The following is a 26,127-nucleotide window of genomic DNA, read 5'->3' as shown; positions in this document are numbered from 1 at the left end:
GCACAGGCCACTCCGTGACTGCCCTGACCTTGGCAGGGTCCATCCGTAACTGTCCTTGTGCAATTATGTAACCCGGGAAGGACACCGAGTGAACACCATGGCACCATGGAGGAGGGCAAAAGCAGAACTGATGAGTGGCAAGGGATACTTGTTCCTAACAGTGATACTATTCAGCCCACGGAAGTCTGTGCACGGCCTCAGAGACCCATCTTTTTTCTTGACAAAGAAAAAAACAGCCCCTACTGGAGAGGAAGAAGACCTGACATGTCCAGCAGCCAGGGAATCCTGGATGTACCCCTCCATAGCATCTTTCTCGGGGCGAGAGAGGTTATACAACCAGTTACAGGGTAGAGGAGTTTCAGGCTGGAGGTCAATAGCGCAGTCGTGCAGCCGATGAGGCGGCAGAGACAAGGTGTGGTGCTTGCTAAACACAGGAGCTAGGTCGTGATACTCTGGAGGAACTGATGACAGGTCCGGGGGGTTCTGGAATGGACTGAGGCACAGACAAGGCAGGGGGAAGGGCAGAATGAAGACAATTAGTCCAGTCGATCTGTGGGCTGTACAGCTTTAACCAAGGATGGCCAAGAACCAGAGGAGAGCGAGGGCAGTCGATTATGTGGAGACTGATCCTTTCCTGGTGATTCCCAGAGAGACGCAGGATGACCAGCACGGTTCTCTCACTGACACGGGCGAGGAGCTGTCCATTGAGAGCATTGGCATCGAGGGGTGAATCGAGTGGAACAGTGTCCAGACCCAACTGGGTAACAACACCTCTCGTCGGGCACCCAAGTCGATGAGGGAAGGTAGAGAAAAAGCCTGGCTTTGCCATACAAGAGTGCCATCTAGAAAGGGTCTAGGGGAAGATGGACCGGCACTTTGACTCAACAGTATATCCCCCACAACTGCTGAGCCACCCCCTTTAGCTGGCCGCAGTGAACACGTGGAGACAAAGTGACCAACCTGGCCACAGTATAGGCAGCTCCTAGTGCTGACTCGCCGCTGCCTCTCCTCAGGACAGAGACGGGCCCGGTCGAGCCGTGTGGGTTCGGGTTCTGCCCTCTCTCTCCGATGCTCACGGAGACAGTTGTCGATGCAGATGGCAAGAGAGATGAGCTCCTCGAGTCCATCAGGCTCATCCCTGGACACCAACTCATCCTTGAGGCTATCGGTGAGAGCATTCTGGAATGCTCACTGAAGGGCCTCCTCATTCCAGACGCTCTCAGCGGCGAGGGTGCGAAACTCGATCTCCATCTCAGCGACATGTTGGGAGCCTTGACGAAGGGACAGGAGTCGCTTGGTGGCATCCTTACCGCAGACAGGGTGGTCGAAGACTCTCCTCATCTCCTCCGTGAAGCTGGAGTAGGAGGAGCAGACAGGGGACTTTGGCTGATCCACCGAGGCAGCCAATCAGGAAGGAAATCTTGGCCCATTCGCTAGCATAAGCGTAGGGCTATTGCTCGTATACCAGCGAACAGTGTAACAAAAAGGCTCTGCAAGCTCCGAGGTTGCCGTCGTAACGCTCAGGGGCCGGAACAAACGGCTCACGGAGCAGAGGAGGCGAACTAGGGGCTGGTTGCGAGCTCTGGGCGAAGGTTCTGCCCTGTAGGTCAGACAGGCTCCGTGAAAACTCCTTGATGTGCTCCAGAAGGGTTTTCAGGGCTTGGTCATGTTGCTCGAGCAGGGCGCCTTGGCCGGCGAGGGTTTGGTGGAGAGGATCTGAGTCTGCTGGGTTCATGTCTTCGGCCAGATCGTACTGTCACGCGGAGCGGAACAGGTGAACCCAAGAGCAGACTCAGACGAGGAGACTGGGATGAGGTAACCAAAGTATTTATTGAAACACGGGGGTAAGATTGAGTGCAGGCCAGGGGAAGCTCGGACGGGTTGCCGGAAACCAGGTGCAGAGGCTGGAGACAGGGACCAAAGTTAGAGCGGGCAGAACTGTAGGAGAGAGGAAAACAGCATCAGGCAAGGGAAAACAGGAACAAACGGCTAGAAACATGTGCTGACTGAGCAAAGATTACGATCTAGCAGCGCGGAAAAGGCAGTACTGAGTATGTGTAGAGGTCTTGATTATGGAACAGGTTGCAGCTGGTGGGGATCTGCTCTGACTCCAGTACACCTGTCTCTGCCCACACAATCACACACACACACACAGAGAGAGAGGGAGAGGGAGAGAGCACTGGGGGAGTGGCGGCAGCTCAAGGAGACACAGGATGAGCACTAGAGGGCGTGGCAGGAGCAGATGTGACATAATCCTCTGGTTGAAATTTCACCCTCAAAACAACAGTTTTGATTACTTTTTACAAATCCAATATTTTTTCCACGTAGATTCCACGTCACAATACGCTGACAAATTCCGTTGTAAGAACGTTGATTTAACCAGTTTGTGCCCAGTGGGCCTCACAGGTTGGCAATGAGTAACCGATGAGGCTAACCAAGGAGTTAGAGCTTTTCTTGGTTAGCATTAGCACAATAAATAAATATTCTCTGTTCATACTTTTCTGTCTCAAGGTAGAATTTTCTGTCAGTCTTGCTTGTGCTAACCAGTACTTTTTAGGGGTTCAAGCAGCAAAGCTCAGAGAAACGCTATTATATTTCATAGTGGTCATTATTATCTAAACGCCTTCTTGTACATGGTGGAATCATTCATATTTTCCACTGAAACAGGTTGTTTTCTACTTTTGAGGAGGAAGGGATCCAATACATGTAGTCCTATTGTCAAGAACTTTCAAGTTAAGAATTTCACTTTAACCCTGTGTTTTCTCATAATATGAGAGAGGAAATATGAGGACAGTGCCTTCACACTTCAACAAAGGAGGTTCATATTTGTGCCCATGCAACTCATTTTTTCTTCTTCTTTGTACATGCTTGTTTGACACAATGGTAAATTGCCGCCTATCTATTACCAACAACGCTTGTTCTTGCATACTGATAGATCATTCTTCTTATGTTACGGGCAATAGCTCACACCCCCTCCCCTTCTATCGTATGAGTGGTTTTAAGTTTCTCCTCTCCAACTCTGATTGGTCGACCAACTTGTGCTCACGGGCGAAAACTTCAGACGACTCTTCTCTTTACGCATTACGATCAGGGAGGCAGAGTAAATGAAGGGACAGTCCGTTTAAAAGTGTAACTGAAAGTATCTTATCTTTTCATCAAGAAAAGGAGACTACCACGCTATGGAGATTGTCGAGAACAGCGAAATACAATTCGCGTAGATAGGAAGAGTGGTGATTCCCATGCGTAAAGGTTGAAGGGACGGCATCTTTGGAACATTCACTTTTTTCTCAAAGTCGTAACACCTACGAAAGGAAATGGCTATTTTTTGGATTTACAAAGTTTGGATCCTGCTACTACCCATTTTTGATAGCGCTGTGTCCAGTTATTCTGAAGACCAATGCAGCTGGCGAGGGAGGCAAGTATAACTTTTATAACGGTTTTATTCAAGTTTCATTTGTTTTATGGAGAACCATTCACATATTTTTATATAGCCAGGTGCAAAATAATGTTTTGTTCAGGTTCTACCTTAGTTGAAACAAGTCGATACATGTTTTGGGCGCAATTAAATGTTTCCAGTGTCTTGCAACAAAGTATTGCGCCTTGGGTTGCAGTCTTGCAGAGTGAGCTAGAGAGAGGAGAGAGTTATGCCGTTATTAATAACGGTTTTATGTGTGCACAGGGGAAATTACTTGTCGTTTTTGGAAAAAGATGTAATATTAATTTTATAAAACCAAATTCTAGGCCATGTTTTGCAGATGAAATGACCTACACTATGCAAAGTCAGTCACATTTTTAAATGGCACTGCCGGGCGCATTTGGTGACCAATAGGTAGCGCTTCGTCTTTTTGAATGCAAATGGTTACCTCAGTTCAATGTGTATTTTGAAAGCATGTTTTAATCGTATTCAAAGGATGCACTTAAAATTATAGAAATGCACTGCAATGAAAATCTCCAGCTGAAAAGGTTAATCTGTTCTCATCCATTTTAGCCAGAATAATTTGTTTATTATTTTTCAAGCTTTCCCTCAGTCCCTCTCAAAGTTGCCCACATCTTATGCCTATACCCAAACAATACACATCCTGCAATGTTCAGTGCAATTTCCGTAATGGGTTTCGACCAATGATGTATATAAACCCTGGATTGTTGATGATAGTATTGGACATTGACCAGGCTTTGAAGCCACCTGTCGGTGATATTGGCACTCCCCAGTTGAAGCTGGCCTCCATAGGAATGAATGGAATTCTACAGTATTTCAGTTATAAGTTTCAAGGACACATTTTTTTTAGTGGCCAGTGGGGACAGTAACATCACTTAGCTCATATAATATAATTGAAAAGTGTGCATTACAGCGTCTGTAATATAAAAAACGTGTCAAAAACAAATGTAGACATGAATAAATGCATTTATATAGCTTCCAGATTTTTTTTTTTTTACAATGAAGAGTACCAAGATGGCTATGCGGTGGACTCAATACAGCACCCTCTGTTAGTCATCCAGGGTTTATATACGTCATTGGTTATAAAAATTGCACCACATCCTAGAAAGTGACACGCTGGTGACTCCAATTTTAGCCAAGAGGACAACTTCTGAGGACTAGTCTGTCTAGCTTGGAGGTTATAGGTGATGAAGTCCAATTATGTAACTTGGTCTCCCTTTTCTCTCTCTCCCTCTTTCCATCCCACAGTGGTCTGTCCCAGCAGCCAGGCAGTGTGGAGCAGATCTCCCTCCACTGCTCAGAGGGTGCTCTGGACTGGCTCTACCCTAAGGGGGCGCTTCGCCTCACCCTGTCCCCCAGGTTGACTTCTGCGGCGGTGGGGCCGGGGGGCAGCAGCTCAGGCCTGATCACAGCCTGTGTCAAGCCCTCGGAGCACTTCCACGGGGCCCAGCTCTACTTGGAGAGAGACGGGGTCCTGGAGCTCCTGGTAGGGGACCGTCTGGAGACGTCTCCCCCACCCCGGGTGCGCTGCTTCAGCCGCTTGCCCGGCGAGAAGGTAGCCCTCTTCCTCCAGGCCACGCCCCACCAGGACATCAGCCGCCGCATTGCATCGTTCCGCTATGAGCTGCGAGGTGATTGGACGGCACGCCTGTCACTCGACTCGAACCCCATCATCAGTAATGAAGGTGAGTTGGAACGAGGAGGGAGGCAATGTGACCCTTCCAGAACCCAGACTGATCTAGCATGGCGCTAGATCAGTCTGGGTTCTGGAAGGGTCACATTGGGCTGAAATAGATACACATAAAATATTTCTCTCAACACAAAGCAAGGAAAAGACAGTGTTGAATTTGTTTTGGATATGCTCCCTGAGGGTTGATGGTTCTAACAAACAACTTTTAGAATTTTAAATTCGATAACTAAATTCTCTTCTCACCCACATGCTTCCAGTAATTATTTGAGCATGGGTCTCTGAATCATATTAAATTGTATTCTGGCAAACCCCACCCCTAAATATGTTTCCTCACTCTTAAGCACAAACAGACCTTTTTTTGGGGTTAATTTTCAGTTTTCTCTGTGTCCAGGCAGAGTAGAGTGGGGGAAGTGTCCTCTAGTTTCCCTGGACACATAGGCCTACAGACCCTGTCGCCTGGTTCAGATTTGAAAGGGAGTGGAGAGAGGCAGAGAAAGAAAGAGAGGGAGGAGGGTTAGCGGGACAAAAGCCCAGTATGTGGGGCCTTCTCTCCAGAGCCCAGAGCTCCTTTCATTGGAGCCTTCGCATGAGTGTTCTGGGATTACTGCCGTTGCCTTGGAGACAGGGAGGCCTCTGCCTCAGCTGAGATGCTACCCTCATTTGTTGAGCTGCCCCTCTGTAGGGAGGCTTGGCTCTAAGAATACACCCCCTCTCCGCTCAAGAGTCTACACACACGTACACACACACTGGCTGGGCATGGGGGAGGTTTGCTCTATGGCCAGGGAGAAGGAAGGAATCTCATTTATCAGACTTTTTCACTAAGAAGGGGAATGTGTGGAGGGGGCAGCTAGGAGGGGTGGTGGTGAACTTCTTGGAACTCACAAGGCCAGACGAACTTTAAAAAATGCCAGGGTGTTTTCTTTTTTTCAGTGCAGTCAATTCAATGCAGCCACAGTTTGGTGCTTTTGTTTCGCTCTGCGTTCCTTTTTTTGTGGCCATCTGTGGACTGGGTCCTTGTATGAAACGGAGGAGGATTTGCTGTATTTTAGTTTCCTCTTTTAAAGTGATAAACAGCTGTGATTGAAGCCGTCACAACTCCTAGAAAAGAAGTAAGTGCCTTCTGAGAAAGTGTAGAAATGGAGCTCAGCCCATTTAAATCTTTTGAAGTTTTCCACCCTCTGTTGCCCTTGTCTGTTTGGCTTTGATGAGGTGTGGGTGCAGACACCCTAGCAGGGTCTAGGGAGGAAGTGGGGGTGGGAGGTAGGTGGGCTGTTTAATTTCATTTGGCTTTAAAAACGTCTGGGGCCATTGGCGTTTCACTGGCCTTCCTCTCCAAACCGTAAAAGTAGCAACTGTCTGAAAGAACACTGCAGTTGGTCCGTGTGTGTGTATGTCCTTATACTGCGATTTGTTCTATTCGCGTCACGCCTCCAGAGCATTTGATCTTTGTTATAAGCTCGTCTCCTCCCTCCTTTAAGTCTCCTTTCAAGTGTGCAACAGGATAGGTTAGAGCTCGACGCATTTTTAATATAAAGCTTTTAAATATTATAACTTGTTTATTTTTTTTGAGGTATTATGTGGTTTACAATATCACGAGGGAATAAACAAATTTGAATGAGGATGTAATTAGTGTTTGTTTGATTAGTGGAGTTCTCCAATTGACCCTCTTTCTTTCTTCCCCTTCTCCCTCCCCCTCTCTTCCCAGGTGCCTGCAGACCCTGTAACAACACAGAGCTCCTTATGGCCGTCTGCACCAGTGACTTTGGTGAGTTCTCCTCTTTTACAACCTCCTGTTTTGTTGTCTGGGCTGCCCTATAACAATAAAACAACACGCCAGACCAGGAACAGTTTGGTGTCTTACTGAATTCCGTCCTCCATTTCATGTGGATTCAATACAAAATGGCAAGAAAAGCCATTCAGTTGCAGAGAAAAAAGAGAATGATTTTGTGTCAGGATTGAGGAACTACAAATCGGTTGTGTTGAATTAGCTGAAAGTAGGGGTAACACAGGTCTGAGGTTGGTGTAAATCCAAATCCTCCCCCCTCTGAACTACTTAATTTATGCAGAGGTCAAAGGTGAAACAGCATTACTTTAGCCTCTCTAGTTCACTGAAGTTCCCCTAAACCCCCACTCCTCAAGGCACTGTAGTGGAATAATCTCCCCCCACCCTAGACAGTGCAGTGGACTAATCCGCACGGCTCTAATTGAGCCGTAATCAGGCTTAGTGGCAGCCCCTTGGCAACATAAAGTCAGGGGGATTACAGAACTGTCCCAGGCAGCTCTCCATACCAATTTCACTGACTCTAATGTTAGCCTCTGGTGGGTTAGGATTCTAGTTACTTGTTTAGTACTTCAGCTGTTTTTTGGTGGCTAAAGCGTGGCAGATATTTTCCCAGTGATTACCAATATTGTGTTTTTAGAATGGGAACAACAAGTATTGAAGAAAATTACATCCATTCAAAGATGTATCCTCCACCATCTTAGTCCACATTTTGTTTAACTATGATTGTCGTATTTGTAACAACTGATACAAACAAATTGGGTCAATAGAGCTTTTGACTAACCAGTTTGTCTCTTCTCGCCACAGTGGTGCGTGGTAACATCAAGGCAGTGGACGAGGACAGTGAGCTACGGGCGGCTGTAATCAAAGTCAGCGCCACCCAAGTATTCCGCCAGAAATACACCCTGTTTACCGGCACCGGCCGATTGACCCGCACGGGCGAGATCAGGACCCTGCTGCAGTGCGGTGTCCGGCCCGGGGTAGGCAGCTTCCTCTTCACCGGCCGCGTCCACTTCGGCGAGGCATGGTTGGGCTGCGCCCCCCGCTACAAGGACTTCCTCCAGGCCTACGCTCAGGCCAAGTTGGCCCAGCAGCTACCCTGTGAAATGGCTGTGGACTGACCCGAGCCACCCCAAATCCCACCTGACTACTCCCCTGAATGAGGCTGTCCTGTGAGGCAAGCCCTAACTCGATCAGCCCCCCCGCCTCTCATTTGGTTTGCCAAACCTCAGAGTGAAAGGTGAGGGAGATGGAAGCCTATCCGATGGTGCAGCTGTGGGCCGACCCTGCCATGAAGGTCCCGTTGGATGCAGTCTTCCCCCAAAGACTGAGGAGTTGGGCATGGACATTTGTAGCACCATTCCCAGTGCAATATGCAGTCCTGTTAAGATATGAAGGACACTGTGGACGAGATGAGATTAAAGCATTCGGCACAGGACACATTTTCCAAAAATGCTTATTCAGAATTCTCATAAGAACTTTCCATAACAACAAACAGAAATTTGTCAAGGAATGGATTCAGAGCTATTGAGTGTGAATTTGTCTTTTAAACTCAGGAAAATATGTGGAAAATTCTGTGGTGAAGTTACCATCTGTTTGGAAGTCACATAATTGTTATCCCAGTGTTCAAGTACAAGGCTGTTGTTTTTCTATGGTGGTCTTCAAAATGGCCACTCATTTTCCTTCAATGTTTTGTTTCGGAAAACTGGGGGAAATCTATCCTTTTGTGTCCAAGATTTTCTCACAATTTTATAGTTGAAAGAAACAATGGGGGACTATTCTCAGTGTTGCAATTATTTATTGGAGATTAGGGTGGGTCTTTCTTTTTTAAAGGATTTAAAAAAATGTATCTTAATTTGCACTAATAATGATCTGGAAAGTCTGATGCTGCAAGCAGTGAAAACCAAATGAAAACCTGACTATATGTAGCGTAGAAGAGGAGTGATCAGAACGTAATAAATGTACAGATATTGCTAGCGCATGATAGTGCTACGCTAGGGTTAGCACATGTTAATGCTAGGCTAGCACATATTAATGCTAGGCTTGGGCTAGCGCATGTTAGCGCTAGGCTAAGGTTAGCGCAGCAGATTCAAAGCACGATAAACTCTGCAAACTAGTGATGAACGTGCTTTCACGACAATAGCCAACTCTGAGATTATTATTTTTCCGAAGTACACACAGGGCAATTCTGCCTTTTTGAACCCTGTTTAAATATTTTCTGCAGATTTTTATAATACAGTTCACTGTTTACTTCAAGACTTCATTGTGATATCTCAGTTTGGTTGAAAACTTTTGTTACCTTTTAATATGCTGTCTGGGAAACATTGATTTTAATATTTGAAAACCCCTTATTTCGAGTTTACCATAATTACGTTACAACAGTGTTGTCCGTTACAGCCATTTTGTAGCTATTCATACTTATTTTCTAACTGTAAGCCTAAGAGAAAAGCTGTCTGCAAAAAACAAGCTGCAAAATACTACCAAAACAGATAATGAGATGGGTATAAGGTAGACCTTATAATGCTATAAGGTCTACCGGCCCAGATTTATGTCATTGTTCAAAGTTAAATAATTGTGTTAATTGTGTACCACAGTATGAGTCATAAAACCCGGAAATGGTTCCAATCATTTTTTCACCATACATTTTTCCATCTGGGATTTTAGAGCTACTTCATATAGGGTCTGTGTTTCGTGTAGGCTTACCCTGGTGTGACATTTTGATAACCGTGCAAATCTAACTTTTATCAATAATTTGCGTAGCACATTTTTGAGAGTAAACTGAGGCAAATACATTGATAAGACTCACCTTGTCCGGGAGAGAATTACACAGCTATCAAAACGTTACTGTCAAATTCACGATGTGAAACATTTATGGCAGAAATTCCATTGGAACCATAAACCATTGTGACGGACTATGGGAGTTTGGCTGGAAATGTTTAAAGTTTGCGGGACTGCAACTGCTGACAACAGCAATATTCCCCTCAGTGAATGTCCATTGGGATATGTCTCAAAGTTGGCAGAAGCGGTTGCATCCAGTAGCTACCTAACTTTCACAAGCATATGTCCAAAATGTTGATAGCCATGTTGAGCCTTGAAAACCTCAAAAACAATTTAGTCCGGCCTCCCGAGTGGCGCAGCAGTCTAAGGCACTGCATCACAGTGCTAGAGGCGCCACTACAGACCCTGGTTCTATCCCAAGATTGAAAAAGGGGGTGAAATAAAAAAAACACAAATACAATTTAGTCCAAATATCAATAATTAATTCTTACAGCAATATTAAATGTATTTGCGTGATACTCTTTCAAACAGCTTTGGGGTTAGCAGTAAGCATCTCTAGACTAGCATACAAAAGGAACAAAAAATGCATATCCGTGGCCATGATGGCTAGTCAAATTATGTTGTCTTATGTGTACTAAATCGATGAAGGGAGCAGTTAACACCAAATGAAGTTTGTGCTGGAGTGGTATGTACAAAAAAAAGCGAAAACTGCCATGTTTGCTGATATTGTCAATTATTTCTATGTGAGTGTAATTTTGTGTTAATACCAATGTGAATGTTATGTGTATATAAGAAATTCTAGAAACAAAAAAACAACTTATGGAGGAAAGTGTTTGTATGTGGTCTGTGATATAAAAAGTCTGAAAAGCACATTTGAATGTTATGGATTTTTTTTTTTATCTCTGCATGGTTGCCTCTTCCACCAACTATATAGTAAAGTTATATAGTTGTATAGTTATATAGTTGTCATCTCTCATGCACACATCTTAAAACAAGTCACGCTACAGATGACCATGGTTGAACAACATGGCCCTATATTTCATTACATGGATTTAAACCCACAACCTCTAGTTGTCACTTAGATATATTTGGGATAAGGGTCTGAGCCTTTTCCAACAATGTTAAGTCACTATATGTGTCCTTAGGGGGCCCAAGACAAATGGCTTGAAATAAAGCTAGATAGAGTGAGAGATTTAGAGGAGTGCAAACAGACACCGGGGGCGGCAGGGAGGGAGGGAGGAAAAGGACGTTTGGAATTGTGTTGGGCTCCGAGTCCCATTTTCAGGATTCAGGAAGCAATAAATTCTCAATAAGGGAGCGGTGTTTGGAGCAGGACGGAGGAGCAGAGGTGCCACACAGTCGCTCACTGTGTCCTCATGGCAGTTTGACAGGTTTAAAGGGCTATACACTCCCTCTCAACCAACAGAAAACAAGACTGAGCACATATACACTTTCACACTGAGTATTATTACTGGTTACCAGGGCTCTAAATGAAAAATGTTCATCGGTAGCACTGGTGTGCCCAACTTTGGAGCACAACATAACATTTAGGAGCACTGGAAAATACTATTTTTCTAATTGATTGAGATATAGCCTATATGAATTCTAGGTACTTCTGAAGTAGTGGTGTCATTAAGCCTGGACTTCCGGCGCTTCAGCCCCGGATGTTTTTGATCAAGCCCCGAACCTTTTGATGGCAAATTATTTTTATAATTTCTGTCTGATATGAGTTTCCATAACCACACATCACTTGCACTTTGCAGATTAATTATAATAATTTTTTTACTGACAAATTTCTATGACAAAAATAAACAATACAATATACTGCTCTAGGCAGTAGCAGGTATTGCAAGTAGCCCCTGGAGTGACACGGTGCCTGCTGTGATTGGTCGAGATTTCACAACTCAGTGGACTGCTCACATCCCTGTACCCCTCCTCCACCCCTACAGCACCTGTTCAATGTCAACGACATCACTCAGCAAAACACCTGTCACTCAGTCGGAGTCTGCGGCATAGCACAGAGCAAATATAGATATTCCCGAACTTCTGAAAGAGTGGCCAAAAAAACAAACAGGTTGAGCAGGTTGAGGCAGCAGGGAATGAGATGGAGAGGGCAGAACAGACAGAAAGTGAAAGTTCAGCAGCAGAGTTAGCAAAACTACAGGTTTGTGCAGGGTTGGTGGTAGCTTATTAGCCAGTCTTCCTCAGCATAAGGAATGGCTAATGCTAATAAGCTAGTGTTAGCGCTCAGCATCCTAACGATATTGGGTGTCAGTCAGAGTTATTTAACAGAATATTGTGAATGGGCAAGCTAAGGATGTTGATATAAGTCATGATATTAGAAAAAAGTTTTTATTTCCAGCGAGTGTATTTGATGCGTTTCGTTTCTGTAGCTAGCTTGGTTAGCTACTGGCTGGCTAGCTAGCTGAGAACGAAGGGATGAGAGACCGTTTTTCTGACTGAAACATATACACTATATATACATCAAATTAGTGGATTCGGTTGTTTCAGCCACAAGCAAGTCCAATACATAGGCCCTTGAGTTATGTATGTTTGTGGCATCGATGAGTCAGAAACATTTATTCTACTGTCAAAATTGACTACAAAGTGTACCGTGTAAATAGGTTAATTTTGGTCATATAGTCAAGTCTCGTGTTTTGTGAGACTTATGGTTGTGATGCATCACAACGTAAATGAAGGTTGGGTTTGTTTCAATTCGGATTGCAGCTGCACGTGACCCGATTATAATGCTGTGATAAATTTGGGTTTATTTTGGATAGCCCTATGGGGCTAGTTAGGGACCATGGGTAAATTACACAATGCATATGGGACATTATGTTAAAATTCCAATAGCTCCAAATTTCAATGACTTAAAAACCTAAAGCCAACTATAAATTGTAGAAATTCATATGCAAATGTTGAAAGCATTTAATGAGAAAACTAAAATGTGTTCAACATGAAAATATTGTCTCATTTACAGTGCCTTTGGAAAGTATTCAGACCCCTTGACTTTTTAAACATTTTGTTACATTACAGCCTTATTATAATTATTATTTTGTTAATCCTCAGAAATCTACACACAATACCCCATTATGACAAAGTGAAAACAGGTGGTTTGAAATTTTCTCACATTTTTGCACATTTATTAAAAATGAAAAACAGAAATACCTTCAGATCCACTGCTATGAGACTTGAAATTGAGCTCAGGTGAATCCTGTTTCCATCATCCTTGAGATATTTCTACAACTTAATTTGAGTCCACCTGTGTTAAATTCAATTGATTGGACATGATTTGGAAAGGCACACACCTGTCTATATAAGGTCCCACAGTTGACAGTGCATGTCAGAGCAGAACTAAGCCATGAGGTCTAAAAATTGTCCGTAGCGCTCCTTGACAAAATTGTGTCGAGGCACAGATCTGGGGAAGGGTACAAAAAAATTCTGCAGCATTGAAGGTCCCCAAGAACACTATGGCCTCCATCATTCTTAAATGTAAGAAGTTTGGAACCACCAAGATTCTTCTTTGAGCTGGCCACCTGGCCAAACTGAGCAATCGGGGGAGAAGGGTCTTGTTCAGGGAGGTGACCAAGAACCCGATGGTCACTCTGACAGAGCTCTAGAGTTCCACTGTGGAGATGGGAGAACCTTCCAGGAGGACAACTATCTCTGCAGCCGTTCACCAATCAGGCTTTTTTGGTAGAGTGGCCAGACGGAAGCCACTCTTCGGTAAAAGGCACATGACAGCCTGCTTGGAGTTTGCCAAAAGGCACCGGAAGACTCTCAGACCATGAGAAACAAGATTCTCTGGTCTGATGAAACCAAGATTGAACTCTTTGGCCTGAATGCCAAGCGTCACGTCTGGAGGAAACATGGCAGTAAGATGGCGCCGCCAGATATGGCAGCTCTGCTTCTAGCTCCTAAGCAATTTTGCGGTATTTAGTTTCTTTGTGTTTTGTTTCTTACATTATTAGCCCAGATTTTTTTTGTGTTACTACATACAGCTGGAAAGAACTTTTGGATATCAGAGCGGCGGTAACTCATCAGCATTACGACCAGGAATACAACATTCCCGAATTGGATCCTTTGTTCCTACCCCCCAGGGCAATTTAACTTATTCCAGAGGCTGCTCCAAAACACCGCCGGAGAAGAGGTATTCGGAGTGGACTCAGGAGGCGTGCACACCATCCAACCGCTTCCGCGTATATTACTTACTTGTTCAGTCTCTGGATAATAAAGTAGACGAGCTCAGGGCGAGGATCTCCTTCCAGAGAGACATCAGGGATTGTAACATACTCTGTTTCACGGAAACATGTCTCTCTGGATATACTGTCCCCGTCCATACAGCCATCTGGGTTCTCAGTACATTGCGCAGACAGGAATGAAGAACTCTCCGGGAAGAAGAAAGGCGGGGGGGTATGTTTCATGATTAACTACTCATGGTGTGATTGTGATAACATACAGAAACTCAAGTCCTTTTGTTCTCCCAACCTACAATACCTCACAATCAAATGCCAGCCGTATTACCTCCCAAGAGAATTCTCTTCGGTTATAGTCACAGCCATGTATATTCCCCCTCAAGCCGATACCACGACGGCCCTCAAAAGAACTACACTGGACTTTATGCAAACTACATATCTTGAGGCCACACTTATTGTAGCTGAGGATTTTAACAAACAAATTTGAGGAAAACGCTACAGAAGTTGTACCCTCCCTTCGGCAAATCTGATCATGATTCCATTTTGCTCCTCCCTTGCTATAGGCAGAAACTCAAACAGGAAGTACCCATGCTAAGGTCTACTGGTCTGACCAATCGGAATCCATGCTTCAAGATTGTTTTGATCACGCGGACTGGGATATGTTCCGGGTGGCCTCTGAGAATAACACCGACGAATACACAGATACGCTGACTGAGTTCATCAGGAAGTGTATTGGAGATGTTGTACCCACTGTGACTATTAAAACCTAGCCAAACCAGAAACAGTGGATAGATGGCAGCATATGCGCAAAACTGAAAGCAAACTCCAAGCGGGCTGTCATGTGCCTTTTACTGAGAAGTTGCTTCCGTCTGGCCACTCTACTATAAAGCCTGATTAGTGGAGTGCTGCAGAGATAATTCTCCTGGAAGGTTCTCCCATCTCCACAGAGGAACACTAGAGCTCTGTCAGAATGACCATCGGGTTCTTGGTCACCTCCCTGACCAAGACCCTTCTCGCCCAATTGCTCAGTTTTGCTGGGCGGCCAGCTCTAAGAAGTGTCTTGGTGGTTCCAAACTTCTTCCATATGATAATGATGGAGGCCACTGTGTTCTTGGGGACCTTCAATGCTGCAGACATTCTTTGGTACCCTTCCCCAGATCAGTGCCTTGACACAATCCTGTCTTGGAGCTCTACGGACAATTTCTTTGACATCATGGCTGGGTTTTGCTCTGACATGCGCTGTCAACTGTGGGACCTTATATAGACAGGTGTGTGCCTTTCCAAATCATGTCCAATCAACTTAATTTACCACAGGTGGACTCCAATCAAGCTGTAGAAACATCTTAAGGATGATCAATGGAAACAGGATGCACCTGAGCTTAATTTCGAGTCTCATCGCAAAGGGTCCTTTTTTAGAATTAGGCTGTTATTTAACAAAAAAGTAAAGTGGTCTGAATACTTCCCGAAGGCACTGTAGGTGATGGAAAGAGACACCAGACAAGACACAGAGACAGCAACAGAAGAATAGGTGATGGAGAGAGACACCAGACAAGACACAGAGACAGCAACATAAGTATAGGTGATGGAGAGAGACACCAGACAAGACACAGAGACAGCAACAGAAGTATAGGTGATGGAAAGAGACACTGGACAAGACACAGAGACAGCAACAGAAGAATAGGTGATGGAAAGAGACACCAGACAAGACACGGAGACAGCAACAGAAGAATAGGTGATGGAGAGAGACACCAGACAAGACACAGACAGCAACAGAAAAATAGGTGATGGAGAGAGACACCAGACAAGACACAGAGACAGCAACAGAAAAATAGGTTATGATGGAGACACCAGAAGAACAGAACAGGCCATATCAGAAGAGGATAGAAAAAGGAGACAAACAAGAAACTGAGACAATAATGTCTAATGTTTACATACTGTTTAAACCACTTCATATGTACACTACCATTCAAAAGAAAAGAAAAGCACTTTTTATGTCCATTAAAATAACTACAAATTGATCAGAAATACAGTGTGGACATTGTTCATGTTGTGAATGACTGTTGTGAATGACTATTGTAGCTGGAAACGGCAGATTTTTAATGGAATATCTACATAGGCGTACAGAGGCCCATTATCAGCAACCATCACTCCTGTGTTCTAATGGCACGTTGTGTTAGCTAATCCAAGGTTATCATTTTAAAAGGCTAATTGATCATTACAAAACCCTTTTGGAATTATGTTAGCACAGCTGACAACTGTTGTTCTGATTAAAGAAGCAATAAAACTGGCCTTTAGACTAGTTGAGTATCTGGAGTATCAGCATTTGTAGGTTCGATTACAGGCTCAAAATGGCCCGAAACAAAGAACTTTTGAAACTTGTCAGTCTATTCTTGTTCTGAGAAATGAAGCCTATTCCATGCGAGAAATTGCCAAGAAACTGAATATCTCGCACAACGCTGTCTAGTACTCCCTTCACAGAACAGTGCAAACTGGCTCTAACCAGAATAGAAATAGGAGTCGGAGGCCCCGGTGCACAACTGAGCAAGAGGACAAGTACATTAGAGTGTCTAGTTTGAAAAACAGAGGCCTCACAAGTCCTCAACTGGCAGCTTTATTAAATAGTACCCGCAAAACACCAGTCTCAACGTCAACAGTGAAGAGGCGAGTCTGGGATGCTGGCCTTCTAGGCAGAATTGCAAAGAAAAAGCCATATCTCAGACTGGCCAATAAAAATAAAAGATTAAGATGGGCAAAAGAACACAGACACTGGACAGAGGAACTCTGCCTAGATGTCCAGCATCCCGGAGTTGCCTCTTCGCTGTTGACGTTGAGACTGGTGTTTTGCGGGTACTATTTAATGAAGCTGCCAGTTGAGTGCTTATTGAGTGGTTTTTGGCAATACACTGTAGATGTATGTGTTCCAGAGTAGGGAGTAGCGAGTGCTCCAGAGTAGAGAGACCCAGAGTAGCAACTGTAAATTAATACTGTCAGTGTCTGCTGTGGCAGGTGGGAAGGTGCAAGTTACCTGAAAAAATATCTAATATCTCAATGTTCGAATCTCCCAATGTTTATCTCAAAGTGCACCAAATTCATTGCTACAGAATGACAATTGATCTCCTGAAGAAGCTATCCCTTTTAGTTTCTTTCTGTGCCCCAAATGTTTGGATATACTGGTAGAGTTACCAGGTTGTTAGCTAGCTAATGAAGTAACCAACATGACTGAACAAGGTGTAAAACAATTGGTTAGCGGCCCACGAGTAGTTTTAGAACGCCTGCAACATGGTTTATGAATATAAAATTCTAGGCGCACTGGTGTTCCCGTATAAAAATTCCAGGTCGCACAGAACATTTTTAATGCTGGTTTAAATGGTCAAACTTTAGAGCCCTAGTGGTTACTGGACACCAGGGTTATGGTCAATTCAATTCCTATTCAATTCATGAGATGAAAGGTTCACATGGAAAATAATGAGAATTTTTTAATGAATGAATTGCACTTCTACACCCTTCTATAAAATTATTTGATTGGCATGGAATGGACCTCTGGACACAAAATAATACAAGACACAGACACTGTATTCTCTCAAACTGATAGGAAAATGACTACCAGACATTCAGCAGAAGGGTACTCCTATAGGGATAACACTAAACCACTATGTTAAATTGACCACCTGTTTGTCTCAGATAGCAAATCTCGGTGAATAGACCAGTAAAGTCAGAGTAAATGGCAACAATATCCTGAACCTTTATGCTTCTCTTAGAGTGATGCCTACCTCTGTAAAATCTCATAAATTTATTGCAAACGGTAAATCTGTATGAAAAAGAGCAGCTGGGAAATTTTACATGGTCTTAAAGTTATATGGAAAAAGCTCCCTTAGACTGAATCCCTGGAAACCCCAAAATATGTTTGCCTCTGCATAAGTAACCCATTAAAACGTCCCACCTCGTTTATTAAGCCTCTGCCCCCACCCTTAAATGCCTCAGCTGGGGCCCCTGAAACGCCTCAGCACCCCTCCCTCCCTCCCTCCCTCTACATCTCAACCATATGAGGTTTCTGCTGAAAGACTGATAAGCCAAAACAAAGAGCACTAAAGTTATGCCCACTCCACTACCAGTAATATATCATGTGCCATTTCCTGGTAGCCGCTTTTGGAGAGAACAACTACAGTTAGACACTTCCATAGCCTTGAGCTCCAGCATTTAAAGAGTTTCTTCATAAGCATGTATTCTGAGAATACCGAAATTGAGTGTCTGGCTCGGGAGACTAGAGACAATCAAGCTATTCTTTCTTGCTGATAACAAACAATTATTGTGGACGGTTGCCTGTCTAAGACAAAAGACAGGGAATTTATCATAGATCAGTTCTGATGCCATTCTTCATGTTATATACTCCCACTCTAACCAAACTGGTACTGCATGAGAGGCTAACTTTGCAGTCAATGACCTTGCAGACCTCCAGTGAGCTGGGACACAACAACAAAGGACTCTCTCCCTTTCTCTCGCTCTCTATTTTTCTCTGCCTGTATGGCAGAGGTGAGGTGATGTGTAGACGGTGGAAAACAGGAAGCGGTCAGGAAGGGGGATCCAGTGGGATGGGAGAGGGTGGCCAGGGTGTGGACTTCCGTGGGCCCCAGAGGGAGTCTAGGGGGAAGCGGCCAGAGCCCAAGCCCCAGAGAGGCGAGTGCAGACGGGAGCAAAGGGCTCCAGGATACACCATTGAAGTCCAATACAACAACAAATGAACACACCCAGGGAACAGGTCCAGTAAACTGAATGTGAGACAAGACTAGACTGAGCTTAATGGTCTCTGGGTTGATACACTAAATTACTCCTGCATTTTGGGCTCATTGGAAAAGCTGCAGCTTTAGTACATACACTATATATATACAGTGCATTCGGAAAGTATTCAGACCCCTTGACCTTTACACATTTTGTTACATTACAGCTTTATTCTAAGATGTATTAAATTGTTTTGTTCCCTCATCAATATATACACAATAGCCCAAAATGACAAAGCAAAAACGGGTTTTTAGAAATGTCTGCAAATGTATAAAAAACAAAACTGAAATATCACATTTACATAAGTATTCAGACCGTTTACTCAGTACTTTGTTGAAGCACCTATGGCAGTGATTACAGCCTTGAGTCTTGGGTATGACGCTAAAAGCTTGGCAGACCTGTATTTGGGGGGTTTCTCCCATTCTTCTCTGCAGATCCTCTCAAGCTCTGTCAAGTCTCTCCAGAGATGTTCAATCGGGTTCAAGTCCGGGCTCTGGCTGGGCCACTCAAGGACGTTCAGAGACTTGTCCCAAAGCCACTCCTGCATTGTCTTGGCTCTGTGCTTAGGGTCCTTGTCCTGTTAGAAGGTGAACCTTCGCCCCAGTCAGGTCCTGAGCGCTATGGAGAAGTTTTTCATCAAGGATCTCTGTACTTTGTTCCGTCATCTTTCACTCGATAATGACTAGTCTCCAAGTCCCTGCAACTGAAAAACATCCCCACAGCATGATGCTGTCACCGCTATGCTTCACAGTAGGGATGGTGCCAGGTTTCCTCCAGACGTGACGCTTGGCATTCAGGCCATAGAGTTCAATCTTGGTTTCATCAGACCAGAGAATCTTGTTTCTCATGGTCTAAGAGTCCTTTAGGTGCCTTTTGGCAAACTCCAAGCGGGCTGTCATGTGCCTTTTACTGAGGAGTGGCTTCCGTCTGGCCACTCAACCATAAAGGCCTGATTGGTGGAGTGCTGCAGAGATAGTTGTCCTTCTGGAAGGTTCTCCCATCTCCAGAGAGGAACTCTGGAGCTCTGTCAGTGTGACCATTGGGTTCTTTCACCTTTATTTAACCAGGTAGGCTAGTTGAGAACAAGTTCTAATTTACAACTGCGACCTGGCCAAGATAAAACAAAGCAGTGCAACACAAACAACAACACAGAGTTACACATGGAATAACAAACATAGGTCAATAATACAATAGAAACAGTGTATATACAGTGTGTGCAAATGAGGTAGGATAAGGGAGGTAAGGCAATGAATAGGCCATAGTGACTAAATAATTACAATATAGCAATTAAACACTGGAGTGATAAATGTGCAGAAGATGATTGTGCAAGTAGAGATACTGGGGTGCAAAGAAGCAGAATAAATAGTAAAGGTAGTTGGATGGGCTATTTACAGATGGGCTATGTACAGGTGCGGTGATCTGTGAGCTGCTCTGACAGCTGGTGCTTAAAGCTAGTGAGGGAGATATGCGTCTCCAGCTTCAGAGATTTTTGCAGTTCGTTCCAGTCATTGGCAGCAGAGAACTGGAAGGAAAGGCGGTCGAAGGAGGAAATGGCTTTGGGGGTGACCAGTGAAACATGCCTGCTGGAGCGCGTGCTACGGGTGGGTGCTGCTATGGTGACCAGTGAGCTGAGATAAAGCGGGGCTTTACTTAGCAAAGACTTATAGATGACCTGGAGCCAGTGGGTTTGGCGACAAATATGAAGCTAGGGCCTGCCAACGAGAGCATACAGGTCACAGTGGTGGGTAGTATATGGGGCTTTGGTGACAAAACGGATGGCACTGTGATAGACTGCATCCAATGTGCTGAGTAGAGTGTTGGAGGCTATTTTGTAAATGACATCGCCGAAGTCAAGGATTGGCAGGTTAGTCAGTTTTACATGGGTATGTTTGGCAGCATGAGTGAAGGATGCTTTGTTGCGAAATAGGAAGCCGATTCTAGATTTAATTTTGGATTGGAGATGCTTAATGTGAGTCTGGAAGGAGAGTTTACAATCTAACTAGACACCTAGGTATTTGTAGTTGTCCACATATTCTAAGTCAGAACCGTCCAGAGTAGTGATGCTGGACGGGCGGGCAGGTGTGCGCGGCGATTGGTTGAAGAGCATGCATTTAGTTTTACTTGCATTTAAGAGCAGTTGGAGGCCACGGAAGGAGAGTTGTATGGCATTGAAGCTCGTCTGGAGGTTAGTTAACACCGTGTCCAAAGAGGGGCCAGAAGTATACAGAATGGTGTCGTCTGCGTAGAGGTGGATCAGAGAATCACCAGCAGCAAGAGCGACATCATTGATATATATAGAGAAAAGAGTCAGCCCGAGGATTGAACCCTGTGGCACACCCATAGAGACGGCCAGAGGTCCGGACAACAGGCCCTCCGATTTGACACACTGAACTCTGTCTGAGAAGTAGTTGATGAACCAGGCATGGCAATAAGAATGGGGTGATTGACAGAGTCGAAAGCCTTGGCCAGGTCGATGAATACAGCTGCACAGTATTGTCTCTTATCGATGGCGGTTATGATATCGTTTAGGACCTTGAGATATAGGTCTGTAGCAGTTTGGGTCTAGAGTGTCTCCCACAATCCAATCTTTGGGGATCTCAGACGATATGAAAGAGAGGTTGAACGGGCTAGTAATAGGGGTTGCAACAATTTCGGCGGACAATTTTAGAAAGAGGGGTCCAGATTGTCTAGCCCGGCTGATTTGTAGGGGTCCAGATTTTGCAGCTCTTTCAGAACATCAGCTATCTGGATTTTGGTGGAGAAATGGGGGAGGGTTGGGCAAGTTGCTGTGGGGGGCGCAGGGCTGTTGACCGGGGTAGGGTAGCCAGGTGGAAAGCATGGTCAGCCATAGAAAAATGCTTATTGAAATTCTCAATTATCGCAGATCTATCGGTGGTGAATGTGTTTCCTAGCCTCAGTGCAGTGGGCAGCTGGGAGGAGATGCTCTTATTTTTTCCTTCTTCCCCGATTGCTCAGTTTGGCCGGGCGGCCAACTGGAGGAAGAATCTTGGTGATTCCAAACTTCTTCCATTTAAGAATGATTTAGGCCACTGTGTTCTTGGGGGCCTTCAGTGCTGCAGAAATGTTTTGGTACCCTTTCCCAGATCTGTGCCTCAACACAATCCTGTCTTGGAGCTCTACGCACAATTCCTTTGACCTCATGGTTTGGTTTATGCTCTGACATGCTCTGTCAACTGTGGGACCTTATATAGACAGGTATGTGCCTTTCCCAAATCATGTCCAATCATTTTAATTTAACACAGGTGGACTCCAATCAAGTTGTCAAAACATCTCAAGGATGATCAATGGAAACAGGATGCACCTGAGCTCAATTTCGAGTCTCATAGCAAAGGGTCTGAATACTTATGTAAATATTGTGTGTAGATTGATGAGGGGAAAAAATAATTTTATATATTTTACAATAAGACAGTAACGTAACAAAATGTGGAAAAAGTCACGGGGTCTGAGAACTTTCTGAAGGCACTGTATATACTGTATTCTACTGTATTTTAGTCAATGCCACTCCGACAATGCTCATCCTAATATTATATATTCCTTAATTCCATTGTTTTACTTTTAGATTTGTGTGTATTGTTGTGAATTGTTAGATACTACTGCACTGTTGGAGCTAGGAACACAAGCATTTCTCTACACCCGCAGTAACATCTGCTAAATATGTGTATGTGATCAATAACATCAAAAAATATATATTTGATTTATGGCCTTTTACAGCTCGTTGAGTGCGGTCTTAGTGCCAGCATCGGTTTGTGGTGGTAAATAGACAGCTACAAAAAAATATAGATGAAAACTCTCTTGGTAAATAGTGTGGTCTACTATACTTCAGGCGAGCAAAACCTTGAGACTTCTTTAATATTAGAGATTGAGCACCAGCTGTTATTGACAAATAGACACAGACCTTAATGCCCATGATTTTGGGATGAGGTGTTCGACGAGCAGGTATCCACATACTTTTGGTCATGTAGTGTATGATGTGCCAACTGAAAGTGTAATTTTTTTCTATTCCAAACTTTGCGAGTATAGCTGAGAGAGATGGCTTAGGTCTGCTCAATGAAAACCTATAGCCTTAAACTTTGTGGCTAGTTGTGGGGTATATTATTATGGCACAGTGTGTGAGTATGTTTCCTCCCTCTGGTGACAGAGGATAAAAGGAGATAACCAGCAAACGTCATAATGCTTCAAAGTAATGTTAAGGAGCTAAATCACAGGACTAGAGCAAATAGATGGCAACGTGCAAATTGTTGGTTGAGTAACTGTAGAATCCAGAGTTGTTCAGTAGGGCACCCACCATAGCAAAAAAAAATATGTCTGAGTTCTAATATGACTAAGTCATTCAGTTAAAGCGAAGGTAGTCTTTTGCATACCCTTTGGCTTGTTTGTATTCAGTGGGATGCCTTCTGGGTTGTACAATGCCCCCAGTACATTCCAGTGTCTAATTTTACTCCATTTAATTTGTTTTTCTGGCTACTGAACACGACCCTTTTGGATAATGCCTCAAGAACCACCAGTTGTCAGCAAGTGCCCTGTCTCTCAGTACCCACTGTCCAGTCCGTCCATGCATCCTGCTGCTCCTCAGTCAAATCAGCAACAGCTGAGAGTGGGGTGTTAGACCATGACCACACCAGACTCATGCATCCCAGCTGACAACGTCTGGTTCCCAGAGTGTTTCTGGACAAACAGTGGTGGTGATGTAACCCCAAACGGCTGTTTGTACAGTGCATAATTTCCAAGGACAATCTGAAAACGCCCCATAGTAACCATCAAACAAGCTTATTCAGTTGTAGGCATACCAAACGAATACATAATGAGATATTCATGGTCCAAGCTTCAGTCATCCACTAAAATGACCATAATTGGTAATGATTCACAATGACAAAGGCAACACTTGCTCATCCACAAATGTATTGAGAGTTGTTGACCAATATTTAACACCTTTACCAAGGTACCAAACAAGTCCTTTTAACACACAGATGTGATGCAGGGGAAATAGGGCCCTCTGTGTTTCAGTATGTCAGTTGAGAGGGCAGTGGTACTGGGTTGAGAGGTCTCAGGTCAAGGCAGAGCTGTGGCTGCCTAGGCAGAGAGCTCTTGTATATTTAGGGACACTCCCACACACACAGTGCTTATAACTTACACAATTAAATCATGTATGTCAAATACATATGTTTATTTATACAGTAATTAGTCTTCAACATGTCGTCACCTGGGATTTGAACACACAACCTCTTGATTGACAGCATTCTGAGCTTGTTTGTGTTAATGACTGATTTCACTTGTATTCCTACACTTTGCACTTGAAAGTGAATCTCAGCTCTGTTGATAATACACTTAAGAAAAACAATATTTTTCAGGAGTAACAATACAACAGTAATACTATGCCCCACCAACATTAGACAACTATAAAGAAAACCCTCAAATTGCTGAAACAAGTCAATTAAATCAATGATGAGAGTATAGTCAGATAAACTAATAACTAAAATATTAGTGCAGATGGCACTATTTTACTAATCACATAGATGTATAATAGGTAATGAATGTGTAGGGGACTTCTGAGAATGCTTCAGACTTCGTGGCGCAGCAGAAATATCAGTGTACTCCAAATCCAGAGACTGAGTTCAAATCCCAAATGTGGTTATATTGAAAAGTCAATACCAAGTGATCATGTCAAATGTAATCATATTGTAATTGATTAAATATGTTTCGGATGAACAGCGTACCACTTACCTTAAAACCCCTATGCCATTTAATTACTTTACCTATAATGGTGTGGGTCCTAAAAGGGTCCTGACATGGTCCTCAGTGACATCATAGTAACTTACAGGGAACTAGACAAAGGTCCCCTAGAGAACATTCCCTTGGGACCATCACGTGACGTCCTAAGGACTAGTAAAATGAAAGTCCTGAGAACATCCTGAATTAATCCTCAGTGAGGTCCAGGTAACTTACAGGGAACTAGACAAAGGTCCCCCAGAGAATGTTCCCTTAGGACCATTACACAACATCCTAAGGACTAGTAAAATGAAAGGCCTGAAAATGTCCTAAAATGGTCCTGACATGGTCCTCAGTCCTTGTAACTTACAAGGAACTAGACAGGACCATCTTGCGACGACCTCTTGACCATTGTGAAACGTCCTTTTGTGGTTGTTTCGTAACGTTCCCTAATGGACATCAAATACGTTATTATAACGTTATACTGCAACCATATTATAACGTTATATGGGACCTGTACTGAACACCCTGTTATGGTCCTGAGGTTAACATTATGTTTTAATGTTCCTAGAACGTTCTCAGAAAGTCAGTGGGATAACGTCTCGCTGAAACCCTTAAAGGGACCTTATGGGAACGTCGCCTAATGTCCTTAGATATCTATGGAAGAGTGGCTACTACCGAGGAACTGTGAATGCCTGAAACAGCAGTGTGCCCTGATGAAGAGACTGACTGACTTTCTCTTGGCTGTTACATCGATGACCCATCCGCTCAAGCCGACTGCCCAACAGCAAGTCCATTGTACTCGCAATTCAGCTTGCTGTTGCCAGTTGTACAATGTCTATTGAAGTAAAAAAAATCTCTCTCTCTCTCTCTCTCTCTCTCTCTCTCTCTCGAGCGATGGCTGTGTTATCCTTCTGAAGTACTGGGTTGTGGTGGTGGAGGGGACCAAGGAGACACTTTTGTTCCTCAAGAGTCTGCAGATGGCTATAATCCACTCCAAAAAGGGAACCGAAAATCAATCAAGACAAAGGTGGACATGGTGTGTCTGTGTGTGTGGAGGGAGGAGAGCGAGAAAGCCAGTATCTTGAGCTCTTTCGGGTGTTACCCGACAAAAATGGGTAAGACAAAATGGGCATTATACACTGACTGTACAAAACATTAGGAAATAGACTGAACAGGTGTGTAGATATAGGGGAGAAGACAGGTTAAAGAAGGATTTCTAAGCCTTGAGACAATTGAGACATGGATTGTGCATGTGTACCATTCAGAGGGTGAATGGGCAAGACAAAATATGATCATGATGCTATTCAAAGCAACACTTTCATATGGCCATACGAAGGGCAGCAAAGCTGTTTCAGGTGGGCATTTTTAAGAGGACATCTGGTTTTAGGTAGCGTTGATTGAAAAGAACAATAACTTCACTGAGATATGCATCTGTTAGTTGCTTGTGCTGTGTAGTATACATTGCTAAAATGATCATACATACAGTACATCAGTCATCCTTCTTTTTAAATGTTCCTACATTTTGTGTCATTAGTATTGTGTTGGTCATTTCTCTGTGCTCTAATGACGTTGACATGTAAGTTATTTTGAGTGGCTGTCTCCTTGGGAACACCTGGTGTCAATATTCCACTGTGGACTGATTTGTAGCAGCCTCAAACACTTTTTTCATGTGTTATCCCTATCTCTTGCTTTCTGTTTTTCCACCACCCTGACGCCTCCATGTTTAATGGTGGTACAAATG

General features: G+C 43.9%; 1 protein-coding gene across 1 annotated transcript; it reads left to right on the top strand.

The window, feature by feature from the left end:
- The first annotated feature begins 3,033 nt into the window (after positions 1–3,033).
- Positions 3,034–10,554, top strand: metrn (meteorin, glial cell differentiation regulator). Its single transcript, XM_029709989.1, has 4 exons — positions 3,034–3,415; positions 4,685–5,121; positions 6,832–6,891; positions 7,714–10,554. The coding sequence occupies exons 1-4, from the start codon at positions 3,315–3,317 to the stop codon at positions 8,025–8,027; spliced, it is 912 nt and encodes a 303-aa protein (XP_029565849.1). The 5' UTR covers positions 3,034–3,314; the 3' UTR covers positions 8,028–10,554.
- Positions 10,555–26,127: the final 15,573 nt, after the last annotated feature.

Source organism: Salmo trutta, chromosome 2 (genome assembly GCF_901001165.1).
Source record: "Salmo trutta chromosome 2, fSalTru1.1, whole genome shotgun sequence".
NCBI classification, from domain to species: Eukaryota; Metazoa; Chordata; class Actinopteri; order Salmoniformes; family Salmonidae; genus Salmo; species Salmo trutta.
Note: the sequence above shows the minus strand (reverse complement) of the source record. Positions and strands in the feature narration are given on the sequence as shown.